This window comes from Panthera tigris, chromosome A3 (genome assembly GCF_018350195.1).
Source record: "Panthera tigris isolate Pti1 chromosome A3, P.tigris_Pti1_mat1.1, whole genome shotgun sequence".
Classification (NCBI taxonomy): Eukaryota; Metazoa; Chordata; class Mammalia; order Carnivora; family Felidae; genus Panthera; species Panthera tigris.
The window spans coordinates 742,833-755,862 of record NC_056662.1 but is presented as its reverse complement, the minus strand read 5'-3'; the positions used below and the strand labels follow the sequence as shown (position 1 = coordinate 755,862).

The window sequence follows — 13,030 nt, the reverse complement described above, 5'->3', positions numbered from 1 at the left end:
CCACCCACCCTGGGTAAACGCGGGAGGCCATCTGGGCCGGAAGGAAGGGGCTAGGAGAGAGCGCAGGGTGAGCGCAGGGCGGCCCCCGGGCGGCCCCCGGGCGGCCCCCGCCCACCCCACCCCACCCAGAAGCAGGCGCACACGGCTCTGGGGTCGCTCAGTTTATTGGTAAAACGGGCACTGAGCGCGGCGAAGTCTGGGCGCGGAAGCGGGGGCGGCGGGGGCGCTTTTCCTCTTAAAGAACTTCCACTGGACCTTGATGGCGAGCATCCAGTCGCTGACCGAGAGCCTCTTACAAGCGGAGGTGCAGACATGCGCCTGGCGGGGGGGCGGGGCGCCGGGCCGGGGGCGGGGCCGGGGGCGGGGCCGAGGGCGGGGCCGGTACGCGGCGCCGCCGGGGAGGGTCGCGCCGCGGGCGCCCGTGCTTCACTTGCCCGCCTTCTGAGCCTTCTGCGCGGACTTGGTGACCTTGCCGGCGCCGCCGCTCTTCTTTTCCACGTTCTTGATGACGCCCACGGCCACCGTCTGCCGCATGTCGCGCACGGCGAAGCGGCCTGCGGGGAGAGGGCGTGAGGGGTGGGCGAGGGCCGGCCTGGCCCCGCCCCGGCCGGGACACGCCGGGCGCAGGCGCACTCGCGCCCGCTGCTACCTGCCCAGCGGGGCTGAGGGTGGCGCGGTGCGGCCACGGCCCGAGGAGTGTGGGACGCTAGCGCTATCAGGTTCTCGGGTGGCAGGAACGACTGCAGGACCCGCCCCGGGCGTGTGGGGGTCCCAGGACGCGCGGACGCTCTTGGAGCGCGCCTGGCGAGGCACAGCTACGACGAAGCTGGCCGGCAGCCTGCACAAGGCAGCTCTCGCATAGAGGCCGGTGGGTTATCCCAGGGACGTGTGTGCGGCCAGCCAGCTGCTGTCCAGCTCCGGCAGTCAGCCCTAATGCTGCCACTAGACTGGCTATGGGGCCCGGGGCCTTCATCTACAGAGGAGGACACCATCCCAGAGCTGGCCGGCAGGGCTGCTTCATGCATGGGATGGAGGCCGCAGGTCTCCTGCTAAACTCTAAGCGGGGCAAACTGAAGGACCCCCCCCCTGCCAAACCCCCCACCCGGAAGTGGTCCTCTGGCAGCCCGGACCAGCCCCACCCAGGCCGCACCTCCCTCCACCACCTGCCCAGCTCACCGAGAGGTGGGTACTGTGAGAAGCTCTCCACACACATGGGCTTCCCAGGGACCATCTCCACGATGGCTGCGTCACCGGACTTCAGGGCTTTGGGGTTGTCCTCCAGCTTCTTGCCCGAGCGCCGGTCAATCTTCTCCTTCAGCTCGGCAAACTTGCAGGCGATGTGTGCCGTGTGGCAGTCGATGACCGGTGAGTAGCCGGCACTGATCTGCCCTGGGTGGTTCAGGATGATAACCTGGAGGAAGAGGTGCACAAGGGCACAAGGCCGTGAGGCGTGCCCAGAGGGGGTGAGACGGCATCGGAGAGAAGCTTTAGGCCCAGGGGCCCAGGTGCTGGCCGTGGGGAAAGGTCAGGGACCCACACCCCTGACATGGACCCCAGGGTCCTCATCAAGCATTTGGCAAACCACAGGAGAGAAACAGCCAGCAAGTGCACTGCATGAAGGGCCACTGGGCAGGACTCATACTGTCTGCACCGGCCAGAGCTGAGGCAGGGGGATGAGAAAAGCGGACCTCAGTTATTACACTTCGGTTATATGTCAAGGAAGCCAATTTTTACACCTGTTGTCACACGAAGAGGTGATCAAGAGGGTGCCGTGAAAATGTCGAGAAGAGAAGAAAAGAAAAATGTAGAGATGTCTCCGGCAATAAACTACTAAAAACATGTTGAGGACTCAAGCGGGACCTCCGTGAGGTTCAGAGGCCGGGCGCCTCCGGTGTCCGCTCTTCCCGTGAGTGTCCTCAGCCCTGATCCAGCCTCTCCAGGCCTGGGTGGCCTCGTTTGTAAAGCGGGGGTCTACGTTTTCCCAGGCGCCAGGCTAAGGGGCGCCCAGCACCGTGCGATGACAGCCCCACCACCCTTGAGGGAACGGGCCACACCGGCCTCTGCAGCCACGCACCTGGGAAGTGAACTGGGCAGCCTCCTGGGGTGGGTCGGACTTGCTGTCCCCACACACGTTGCCTCGGCGGATGTCCTTGACCGACACGTTCTTCACGTTGAAGCCAACGTTGTCGCCAGGCAGGGCCTCGCTCAGGGCCTCGTGGTGCATTTCCACGGACTTCACCTCCGTGGTGATGTTGACGGGTGCAAAGGTCACCACCATGCCCGGCCGAAGGATGCCCGTCTCCACTCGGCCCACGGGCACGGTGCCAATGCCTGGGTGGAGGGAAAGAGGGCTGTGAGGGGTGGGGGAGAGGTGTGGCCACATGGGCAGAGTGCAGAGACTGGGGAGACCCCAGACAAGGCAGACACTGAGGTTCAGACGGAAGTGGAGGCTCCCCTGGCCTGTTCTGTCGGGAACAGAGAGGACTGAACAAGAAAGAACCCCTAGTCGTGCTGGGCAGGAGCAAAGTTGGGCGGGGGGAGCATGGGCAGAGGGAGGCCCGTCTCGACCGGGGGCGGTACTGTGGGGACCCCTCCCTTCTCTGAGGCCCCTCCTGGCGAGGCAGCAGCAGCAGCACGGGTCAAGGTCATCCACCCAGGACTGCCTGCCTGTCTCGGGGAGCCACCCCCAGAGGGACACTGTGGCACCAGCGCTTCTCATGGATCCGCTGACGCCTGTGTGCCTGCTCAGTGGCTATGCGGGGTCCCCCAGCGTGCGTGCAGGGAGACCCTACTCCCATACCCCTGGCTGTGGTATGACAGACATTGAGGCTGGGGGCTGTTTTCTGTGCGAGGTGAGTGTGACACCCCCGTTCTGCACGAGCCCCCTGGCTGGGGGTCTCCACGGTGCTCCTTGTGGGCCTCATGTTTGCTTGTGGTTTCTCTGTCATCTCACGAATAGCATTTCTCATGCCTGGGGTAGGTCATGTCTCCCACAGGACTGGGACGGTCATGGGGGAAGGGGACATGTGAGTTACCCTTATGCCACCAACTCCTGGCACAGGGCTCAGTGCTTACTTGAAGAGAGAAAGACCCTGGACAGATGGATGAACGGGTAAGGGTGGGTAGGTGTGTGGATGGATGGATGGATGGGCAGATAAATGGATAGATGGATGGGAGGGGTGGGTGGATGTCTGGATGGACAGATAGGCAGATGGTTGGGTAGATGGATGGATGGACAGATGAATGTGTGGGGTAAACAGTCGTCTGGATAGAGATGAATGGATGGATGGATGAATGAATGATGGATGGATGGTGGATGGACAGGTGGATGGATGGATGGATGGATGGATGGATGGATGGATGGATGGATGGATGTGTGGATTGATGGGTGGTGGATGGACATATGGATGGACGTGTGGATGGACAGATGGATGGATAGATGGGGTGGATGGATGGGTTGGATGGATGGATGGTGGATGGATGGATGGATGGATGGATGGATGGATGGAGCATGGGTGGGAGATGGACAGGTGGATGGACGGCCCCCAGAAAGTGTGCAGCACTGAGGGACAGGCAGATAACTTGGCCTCCAACCCTCCTTGTCAGGGGCCCTGGTCTCAGGAGCTGGGTGTGAGGGGTAGACCCGGCCAGGGTGGGCTGGGCCAGCTGCCTGAGGTGGAGCAGCGTGTGTCAAGCACTGAACCGTCACTCACCGCCAATCTTGTACACGTCCTGCAGTGGCAGGCGCAGGGGCTTATCTGTGGGGCGTGTAGGGGGCAGGATGGTGTCCAGGGCCTCCAGCAGGGACACGCCGCTGGCGTTCCCCTCCTTACGCTCCACTTTCCAGCCCTTGAACCACGGCATCTGGACAGGAAGAAGGTGTCGTTGGAGGCAGAGACCGCCTCCACCTGCCCCGCCCTGCCCCACAGCCCCAGGGCCTCCCCAGGACTTTCCAGAAATCCCGGTGGAGGCATGTGACCTGAGAGGGCCTGGGGAGCAGGGGAGCACGGGACTCGCCGCTACCTAATGGCCAACGGTTCACCCGAAGCCTGTTCATGCCATCGAGACGCTGCGCAGCCTTGCACCCTCCCCAGCCCCAGGCCACACTCCCAACATCACAGAAGCCTTGGGAAAGCAGGTCTGGCGAAAAAACAGCGGGGCCCCTTCCCCAGCCCAGACCGCTCACACCGCACTCAGACGGAGGCGGGTTCTGGCACCCCTGAATAAGCGTCCAACATGGAGCCCAGCCCAGCTCAGCCCCTCTTTCTGGCAGCCCTCAGATCCCTGGGCAGGGCCGGCACCGGAGCGGGAGCGGCCAGAGTCCGGCCAGCGGCCAGGCTAGAGGCAGAGGGTCCAGCCTCGGCCCCCAACCGCTATGCCACCTGTCTCCAGGCACGGCTGACCCGGCATGGCCCAGGGCTTCTCCTGCCTGGAGCCCCCCGACCCACTGGCCACAGGCAGGGAGAAGGGGAGGGGGCCGGAAGTGCTGCCCAGTCCACTCCCAGGGGCTGTGTCCTCCCGGCACCACAGATCAACAGACGGCTCCCTGAGCAGCAGGTCAGGAGCGGGAAGTTCAGGGCTAGGGTGTTCTGTCGGCCCTGCCAGGAGGGTGGGGAGTGGCGGCTCACTGGTTGCTCGGTGACATCCCATGCGGGACCCACCACATGCGAGCATGCAGCCTAGCGGGACGGGGGCAGGGTCCCCGGCTTCGGCCCAGGGCCCCCTCCACGCCCGCCCAGCTCAGTGTGGGTGGCTGCAGCACTGGCTGGACCAAATGGCCACCCTTCTAGGCCAGCGCCGTCCTCTGCCTTCACCGCGTCCAGGCCCTTGTTCTCACGTCCTGAAAACCACTTCGGGCCCCACCTCGTCACCTCCCGCTGAGTCAGAGTCCCTGAGATGCCGGCTGCGGGAGCCAGAAACTTCCCAGCTGGCCAGCGGAGAGCCGGGCCTCGGCCCTTCCCAGAGCCCAGCCCGCTCCACACCCCGGGGAGACGACAACCAACCCCATAAGGGCAGAGCCTCCTGCGACAGAGCGCTTGGGCCTAGGCCGTGGCGGCCGCTGCTCCCACACTGCCTGCCCAGAGCCGGTACCCCTGGCCAGAGAAGGGGCCTCTGCTGGCCTCATGGGCACAGCGCCTAGGCCCCGAGGAGGCGGCGGCCCACCGGGCAGACACCCACGGGGCCAGGTGCCCAGGGTCATGCAGGTTAAGGGAACACAGCGGGGCTGAGGGGAGCCTACGGACAGGCCTTCTGACCCAGGGCCCTGGGCTCCCGGGCAGGGTTCCGAGCGGCCCCGTCCCCCCCGCCCAGCCCCGGGCAACTCACATTGGGGGAGGGCTCCAGCATGTTGTCGCCGTGCCAGCCGGAGATGGGCACGAAGGGCACAGTGGCGGGGTTGTAGCCGATCTTCTTGATGTAGGCGCTGACCTCCTTGACAATCTCGTCGTAGCGCTTCTCGCTGTAGGCGGGCTCCGTGGAGTCCATCTTGTTGACCCCCACGATGAGCTGCTTCACGCCCAGCGTGTAGGCCAGCAGCGCGTGCTCACGGGTCTGCCCGTTCTTGGAGATGCCCGCCTCGAACTCGCCCACTCCTGCAGCCACTATGAGCACCGCGCAGTCCGCCTGCCGGGCAGGTCAGGCGCGGTGAGCCCCGGGCCCCGCCTCGCACCGGGCCCCGCCAGACAGGTGCCCCGGGACGGGCCCTCGGGGTCTGGGCCTTAGGGGCAGCAGCAGGGGCTCGTCCGTCCGTGTGAATGGCCTGACAGTGTCCGGGTCTGTCTGTCTGCAGAGGCGGCCCTGACAGTGGCCAGCGGTCCTCGTGGGCACCTCTGCCTAGCTGAGATGATGGGGCCCTTAGTCAGCTCTGTGGGGGACTCTGTCCGGGTGTGATGAGGTTATCTCTCTCTCCCTCTCCTCTCCCTCTCTCTCCTTGTGCCCTGGCAAGGGAGCAGAGGAAACCCAGCTACCCCTCAAGGCTCCCGGGCCCCCAGGTGTGTACTGTACGGGTGCCCCCTCGGCCCCCTGCAGCCCTGCCCACCTGGGACGTGCCAGTGATCATGTTCTTGATGAAGTCGCGGTGGCCGGGGGCATCGATGATGGTGATGTAGTACTTGGTGGTCTCGAACTTCCAGAGGGAGATGTCGATGGTGATGCCGCGCTCCCGCTCCGCCTTCAGTTTGTCCAGCACCCAGGCGTACTTGAAGGAGCCCTTCCCCATCTGGGGGGAGCGGGGGGGATGGTTCAGGGAGGGGCTTGGGACTCAGCCCCTGGACCACGGCAGCATGTCACAGCGGAGAGACCTGGGTGACAGCCTCCCTCGCTCCCCACTGGAACCCCAGGACCCCGATCCCATCTCCGGAGTGAGGGAGTCAGATGCAAGGACCTCTGAGGGACACCTCGACCTCAGCCCTGCCATCCTGTGTCCCCAGGTCTGGCCTTTGCCACCTCGATGCTTGCCATCTGAATGTCCACCAGTAGGTGGCGCAAGGGCCTGGGAGTCAGGCCTGCGGAGAAGCCCCCAGGCGATTTAAACCCCTCCCCTGGCTGGGGGCTCCCCTTTATCTGAAGCTGGCGACCCCCGCACCCACAGCCGCACCCGCAGGCGCAGATCGCTGCGTCAGCCACAGGCCTGCAACACCACTGTCGAGGTGTCAAGCCCAAAATCCCTCTGTGATTTTTTTTAAGACAAAAAATAAAAAGGAAATCGGATGAGGTCGCATGGCAGGGCCGGGCTTTCCAGCTCTTTCTACAGACAGCCAAGGCTTCCTAGTAGCTCTGAGGCCCCTCCTCCCCTTCCTCGCCCCACCTGCAAACACCTGTGCCCAGCCCAGCGAGGCCCCCGTGCCGGGCCCAGAGCTGTGGTTACTGCCGCCCAGCTGGGCTGATGTGAGGCTGCCCGGCCAGGAGGGCCGCCCTGCCAGGACCCAGATGGGACCCAGCTAGACCCGAATCAGACATCCTGCGAACACCCACGGCCTCCCCCCAGCGCCAAACCCGCAGGGAAGGAGGGAGTGACGCAGCGTTTGGGCCCAGGCGCGGAGGGAGGCGGCCCGCACCCCCCCACACACACACACACTCCGAGCGAGGTCAGCCCAGGCCAGCAACTGACTCCTCCTGGGCCCTGGCCCCCACCCCTCTGTCATCCAGGAGAGGACCCTTACAGCCCCCCACACGGGGGCTTCTCCCAGAGCCCGGGGGTGGGGGCGGGGATCGCAAAGAGCAGACCCCCACTCCGTGACCACTTCCCACTCGGGGGTCTCTGCCACTTGAGAGAAAGCTCAGTCACCGGGGCCCCTCTCATCCTCACCAGGCAACCAGGACCCCCCCCCCAAAGAGTGCCGCCCTGGACAAGCAGCCCTCCCCAGCCCAGCATGAGAAAGTGGAGCTGACGGGCTGGGGCCGGGTGCCCATCAGTGAGCTATTAATAGCCACCCTGAGTCGTGGCCCAGCCCCGGGACAAGTGAGGGCAGCAGTGCCTGCAGCCCCAGCACTCGGCCCCGGGGACACGGGAACCCCACCCGTTCCAGGTTCTCAAGTCCGGTGTGGCAGAGAGTTCCGGAGCCTGCTGTGGCAGGGGGGCAGCAGAAATGCTGCGTCCAGGCCACCTCCCCTGCCCCAGGGGCAGAGCCAGCGGGCCACCCCTCCCCCGCCAACACCAAGCACATCCTCAGAAGGAGGCAGCCCCACCTCCCCCCCCCCCCCCGTGCCACTCCACCTGGACTCTCTCAGATATTTGTCCCCCACGCGGCTTCCTTTAGGGCTCACGCCCTCGTGCCCTGGAGGAGATCCGCTGTGCCTGGAGTCAGGGACGCGCCAGCCCGGCCTCCAAGGCGGGAAGCTGTCCCCTCGGTGTGGCGAAAAAGACAGGGGCCCCCAGGCTCACCTCCGCTGCCTCCTTCTCAAACTTCTCGATGGTCCTCTTGTCGATGCCTCCGCACTTGTAGATGAGGTGGCCCGTCGTGGTGGACTTGCCGGAGTCCACGTGGCCTATGACCACGATGTTGATGTGGGTCTTCTCCTTGCCCATTCTGCCCGGGGTGGGGGGAGGGGCCGGACCGAGCTGGAGCGCTGTGGCTCAGGATGAGGGGGCTGTCGGGCAGTGATTCTGTGGGGTGGGGTGGGGGACAGGCCACGGAGAGCCTCAGACGGAGGCCAGCAGAGACACTGCCCTGCACAGGTTGCCAGCACACCCCCACCCCTGCCCACGCACCTGGCCCCGAGGCAGGGGCCGCATTCCCACATTTAGTAGGGAGGGAAGACCACCCCCCAGCCTGGGCCTGGCCCTTTCGGGTCAAGTGGCAAGCCCCAGCAGTCCAATCTGCAGTAAATATCGGGGTGCTGTGCCCACAGGGCACCCCCATGAAGGAGGCTAACCCCCCCGAAGGGGGGGGAGGAGCGCCAAGCTGGGCGAGCCCCATGACCAGCCAGGAGCCCGGTGATGAGTCACCCTGCCCCGCTCTCCGGGGCTCTGTCCCTGATGCTTCTCCCCTACCAGGAGTCCCGGGCCCACTGCTGTGCCCCACCCCCACCAGCGTAGCTGTCGCCTGGTGGAGAGACGGTCAGTGCTCCCCACTCCTCTCCTCCAGCAGAGAGGGAGCCATCTTCCCCTCATCCCTGCCAGGCAGGCTGGCACCAGGGGAGACAGGCTGGGCCAGAGCTCCGACAAGGCGGTGGTGCCCAGACAGGGGGCCTAGAATAGCTTGGGCCCTCCCCGGACCCGGGCAGGGGGCAGACAGTAGGGCAAGGGAGTGGGGTGCCGGCTCTGAAAGAGGAGAGAAGAATCTGGCCCCGCAGCCAAGCTCAGCAAGAGCCAGACAGAGATGCCTGCAGCCTGGTGGGGGCAGGGGGGCACCCCCTCCCCCTCTCCCTCTGGTCAGAACCCAGGTCACAGCCCCTGCCCCACCCTGGAGGTCAGTGAAGAAATCTGGGCAGCCCGGCAGGGGACAGGTGCCTGGGGGAGGGAAACGGTGCACCCTAGGGTGCAGACACCAAGCGGACACCCCTAGGCCCACCCGGTGGGGGCAGGGTGGTGAGTGCCTCCGGGCTCTCACTGCCTCCCCCTCCGCGGGCGTCTCCAGCAGCCCCCAGCAAGGACGACCCTGCCCCAACCCCGCAGGGCCCCAGCCGGTTCCAAGGTCACGGCAGCAGGGCGATCGCCACCGCCCAGAAGACCGCTCCCCCGCCGCCGCCACCGGCTAAACAAGCGCCACCGCGGTGCCCCCACCCCAGCCCCTGTCGCCCGAGGGGACCGAACCCTGGTGCCGGTCCGGGCGCGTGGGATGGCTGGCCGAAGCCCGGGGCGAGCAGCGCAGCCTGGCCAGGCGCCTCCCTGGCCCCTCTCTGCCTCCAGGTCCGGTCCCCCGAGAGAGGGCCCTCTGCGGAAAGCTGGGGATGGAGCCGGAGACCCGGAGGCCGAGCGTCCTTACCCAGAGCCGAGATCTCAGCCAGAGGGACTAGCAGCGCCGGCGCGGCGGTTTTATCTCTCCGGGAGGGGGTCCACCTATTGACGGAGCGGGCGCAATGCACCGCGCCCCTGCAGTACGGCAATGCGGTACCGGCGGGGGAGGGGGGCGGGCGGGGCCGGGGCGGGGACGCGAGGGATGCGGGGATGCGGGGACGGCGGACGCGCGCGGGCGCAGCAGGGACGCGACAGAAAGATGCGGCGAGGGAGCGAGCGACAAAGGCGCGGACGCACCCGGAGGGAGTGCAGGCAGGGAGGCGCGGAGAGAAGAGAGGGGGGCAGGGGGAGGGAGACGGAGAGGAGGGAGGCGACGGGAGAGAAACAGCCAGAGATGGAGGGCAGATGAAGCAGAGCCCGAGTGGCCAGGCTCTGGCGCTCCTGGAGAGAGCGAGACGGCACTGCAGATGCCGAGGGAGGTCTCCGGCCAGGGGTCAGCCCCAGGTACCGGAAAACACAGGTGGGGCCAGGGTAGCAGCAGGTAAGGCCTCTGCCAGGAGGGGGCAGGGACTGAGGTCAGGGACTGAGGTCAGGGGACTGAGGTCAGGGACTGAGGCCTGGCCTGGCCCTCCACGTGGTTGGTGCCCGCGGAACTAACAAGCCTCCGTTCTGCCTCCTCAGTGTGGCCTCTGCGGAATGGGTCCTTCCCCCGAGACCCTGGAGTCTGCTTGCTTCCAGGCCCCTGTGCCCGGGTGTCTGCCACGTGGCCTCACCCTGGCGTGCCCCCAGTCCGGCCCCATGGGACAGACTGAAAATGCTGTGTCCAGGGTCCCCTCAGTTCGGCAGAGTGACCTGAGGCCTGAGGCGATCCACCTCCACCACCGTCCCTGCGAGGCTTCTGGAAAGGACTGTTTAACACCCTGGGCCTCTCTCCACGCAGGGAGCACTCCAGGTCTGTTCCCAGAGCCCACCGGTGCCTCCTGGGCTGCCCTGGTGTGCACGACAGGCAGGAGCCCCCAGGGAAGCAGAGTCCCAGGCCACAGATGGGGGACCTCTGAGGGTCCTGGGCAGACCAGGGCAATGGCCAAAATGGGTTTTCAGGGGAGGGACGGGGAAGCGATGTGTTGTGTGAAAACCAAGCGTACAGGCCTCTCCGCCGTTGGCACCTCTCCCCGTGGCCTCGTCTGCCATCGTCCGGCCACCGCTCCTGTCTTATTCTTCTTAGTGACTGCAGGGTCTTTAGAAATGTGTGTTGAGTGGGTGAGAGCAGAGGCTTGGTGCCCAGCTCCTTGCACGGGGGCAGTGGCTGAGAGAGCCCTCTGAGATGGGACCCTCAGAGGTCGGGGGGGGGGTAAAGGGGCCCAGCACAGTGGGGGGGGGGAGGGCAAGCAGGTCTCCCCTGCTCAGGGAGAGGTCTCTGAGGGAGGGACAGGCTGTCCCATTGGGCTGTGAGGACGGGGGGCCCTGCCCCACAGACAGACGGACTCCTGGCCCTTTCAGGCAGGGAGGGGCTCACAGATGACTCTGGGCACCTCCAAGTGCTGCTGATACTATCACGCAGGAGCCAGGAATTAAAAATAAACTCCTGGCAAGAAACGGAGACCCACCCCACCCCCCCACCCCCAGCTGCCCTCTATATTTAATGCATCCCTCCCGCCTGAAGGTTAGCAAGGGTCTGGGGAGACATCGGGATTGGCTGAAGCTGGGATGGGCCAAACCAAGGCTGAGGGAGGCCCAGGCCCCTGGAGACGCCCACCCCCATTCCCCCAGAGGGACCACCAGCGCCCAGGACCCCGGGCTGCCTGCAGACCGCTCCCCGTCAACAGGTCTGGACTGCGCACCTACTCTGGGCTTACCCACAGCCGTCAGCCTGGTGGGGACAGAATCACATTGGGACACCCCTGCCAGGGGCAGGCCGGTGCCGGGAGGTGCTGCTCAGGGGAGTAGCCGCTGCCGGTGGGATGCAGCATCCTCCCTGAAGGCCCTACACGCTGACCCCGAGGGGTCTCAGGTGGTTTCTCCAAGGTGCCTCTGGGTCCCCAGGATGCGCCCCGTGCACCTGCAGCGGGGCAGCCTGCAGGGCCCTGGGAGGCTGGGCGAGGTGGCGACACTCAAGCTCTCTTGGACGGTGAGACTGCATAATGAGACACCGACAGTGCTGAACAAGCCCGTACGACTGCAGAGTCCCCAAACTAACTAACACCTCCTCGCCGTCGCATAGCATTTAATAACTACAGGTCACTGAACAGAACCGAACACCAAATACTAAATAACCCGTCTCCAGGCCTTGTGAGTTCATCAAGTGCTGGGTGGGCCTACCAGGCGGCAGGGCACCCACTGACCAAGAGTCAGCTGGGCACAGACAGACAAGCCACAGTACCCAAGGTCACACAGCAAGGAGAGCGGAACCTGCCGGCAGCTTGGAAGGCCTGAGTCCGGCCAGTGTCACTCCTGGACAGAGGCCAGCCGGTTCCCGCTTGCGCTCCTCCCCTCCTCCCAGGTCAGGCTTGCCACGCCTCCCCCTCCAACTCCCCCCAACCCCCCCTCCCAAATCCGAGCCTCTAGTCACAACGGCCCCCAGAGCAGCCAAGGGGGTGGTTAGGGCGGGGGAGGGGGAGCAAAGAAGGGGCCACCGCCTCACGGCACACCTTCTGTCCCCTCCGGTGGCCCCCAGCTACCCCCAGCGGGAAGCTGTTTGGGGAGACACAGGCAGCCCCCACTTTGACGGGCTGAGGTTTCATGAGCCCGTGGAAAGAAGACCCAGCTAAAATTAACCGTTATCAAGCTGTCAGCCTGGAAATAAACCCTCCTCCTATTGGCTGCTGGTGATGTCACTGCTGGGTTAATAATAACCTGCGAATGCATAACTGACCAGCTGGGCATGTGCCTTCCTGCGGAGCCAAGGCCAGTGGTCACCCTGGGAGCTGCTGCCCGGGCAGTGACTTGGGGGCAGGATGGGGGTCAGGGCTGAGCACACCCTCCAGCCTTGGGGTGTCTCAGCATGACCTCAACTCCTGGCCTCGGGCCACAGGCTCCTGTCTGTCCCCAGGACTTCCGGTGTTCACCCTCACGTGCGGGGTCAGTCACATCTCATCTCCCAGCCTCCCTGGGCAGCAGGACCCTGGACGGCCTTGGGGTCAAGGTCCTCCCTCCCCCAGCTCCCCAGGCTGGACAACCAGGGAACTGAGCTGCCCATGAGTCCGCACATTAGGTGGTGTCCATGGAGGAGGAACTGTCGGCTGCTGAACTCCCCACGGAAAAGCGAGATCGTGGCCCCAAATCAGAGAAGTAGGGGCCAGAGGGGGCGGCGGGCGGGGCCTGGGGGCCGAGCCGCCTGGTGGCAGGGCTGGGGCGGGGCTGGAGGGGGGGTGGCGGGCCGGCCGCTTGCGCCCCAAGTAGACCCAAGGCTAGGCAGGGGCCCCACCGAACGTCCAGCCCTGTGATCGGTCCCTGGGCCGAGTGGAACGGGGTGCGGGGCGTGACTTACTAGACAATCTAGGCCCCCAAACGGTCCACCTTAAGAAACCCAGCGTGCCTGGAGGGTGGGAAGCCCCGAGGAGGGGGACGCAGCCCCTCAGGGAAGGGAAGGTCAGCGGCAGGGGACTGCCCTACCGCCACCAGCCACCAGCACTT

General features: G+C 65.6%; 1 protein-coding gene across 2 annotated transcripts; it reads right to left on the bottom strand.

Annotated features, from left to right (window-relative positions):
* Positions 1-346: 346 nt before the first annotated feature.
* EEF1A2 (eukaryotic translation elongation factor 1 alpha 2) lies at positions 347-12,983 on the bottom strand. 2 transcript variants are annotated; one of them, XM_042979939.1, is made up of 8 exons: positions 12,885-12,983; positions 7,883-8,104; positions 6,038-6,217; positions 5,326-5,622; positions 3,714-3,864; positions 2,075-2,331; positions 1,177-1,411; positions 347-554 (listed from the first exon to the last, which is right to left on the bottom strand). In XM_042979939.1, exons 2-8 carry the CDS (start codon positions 8,024-8,026, stop codon positions 427-429), a joined length of 1,392 nt encoding a protein of 463 aa, XP_042835873.1. In that variant the 5' UTR covers positions 8,027-8,104; positions 12,885-12,983; the 3' UTR covers positions 347-426. The 2 variants fall into 2 exon arrangements, with proteins under 2 accessions (XP_042835873.1, XP_042835872.1); XM_042979938.1 differs by lacking the exon at positions 12,885-12,983 and adding an exon at positions 9,426-9,529.
* Between the last annotated feature and the right edge of the window lie 47 nt (positions 12,984-13,030).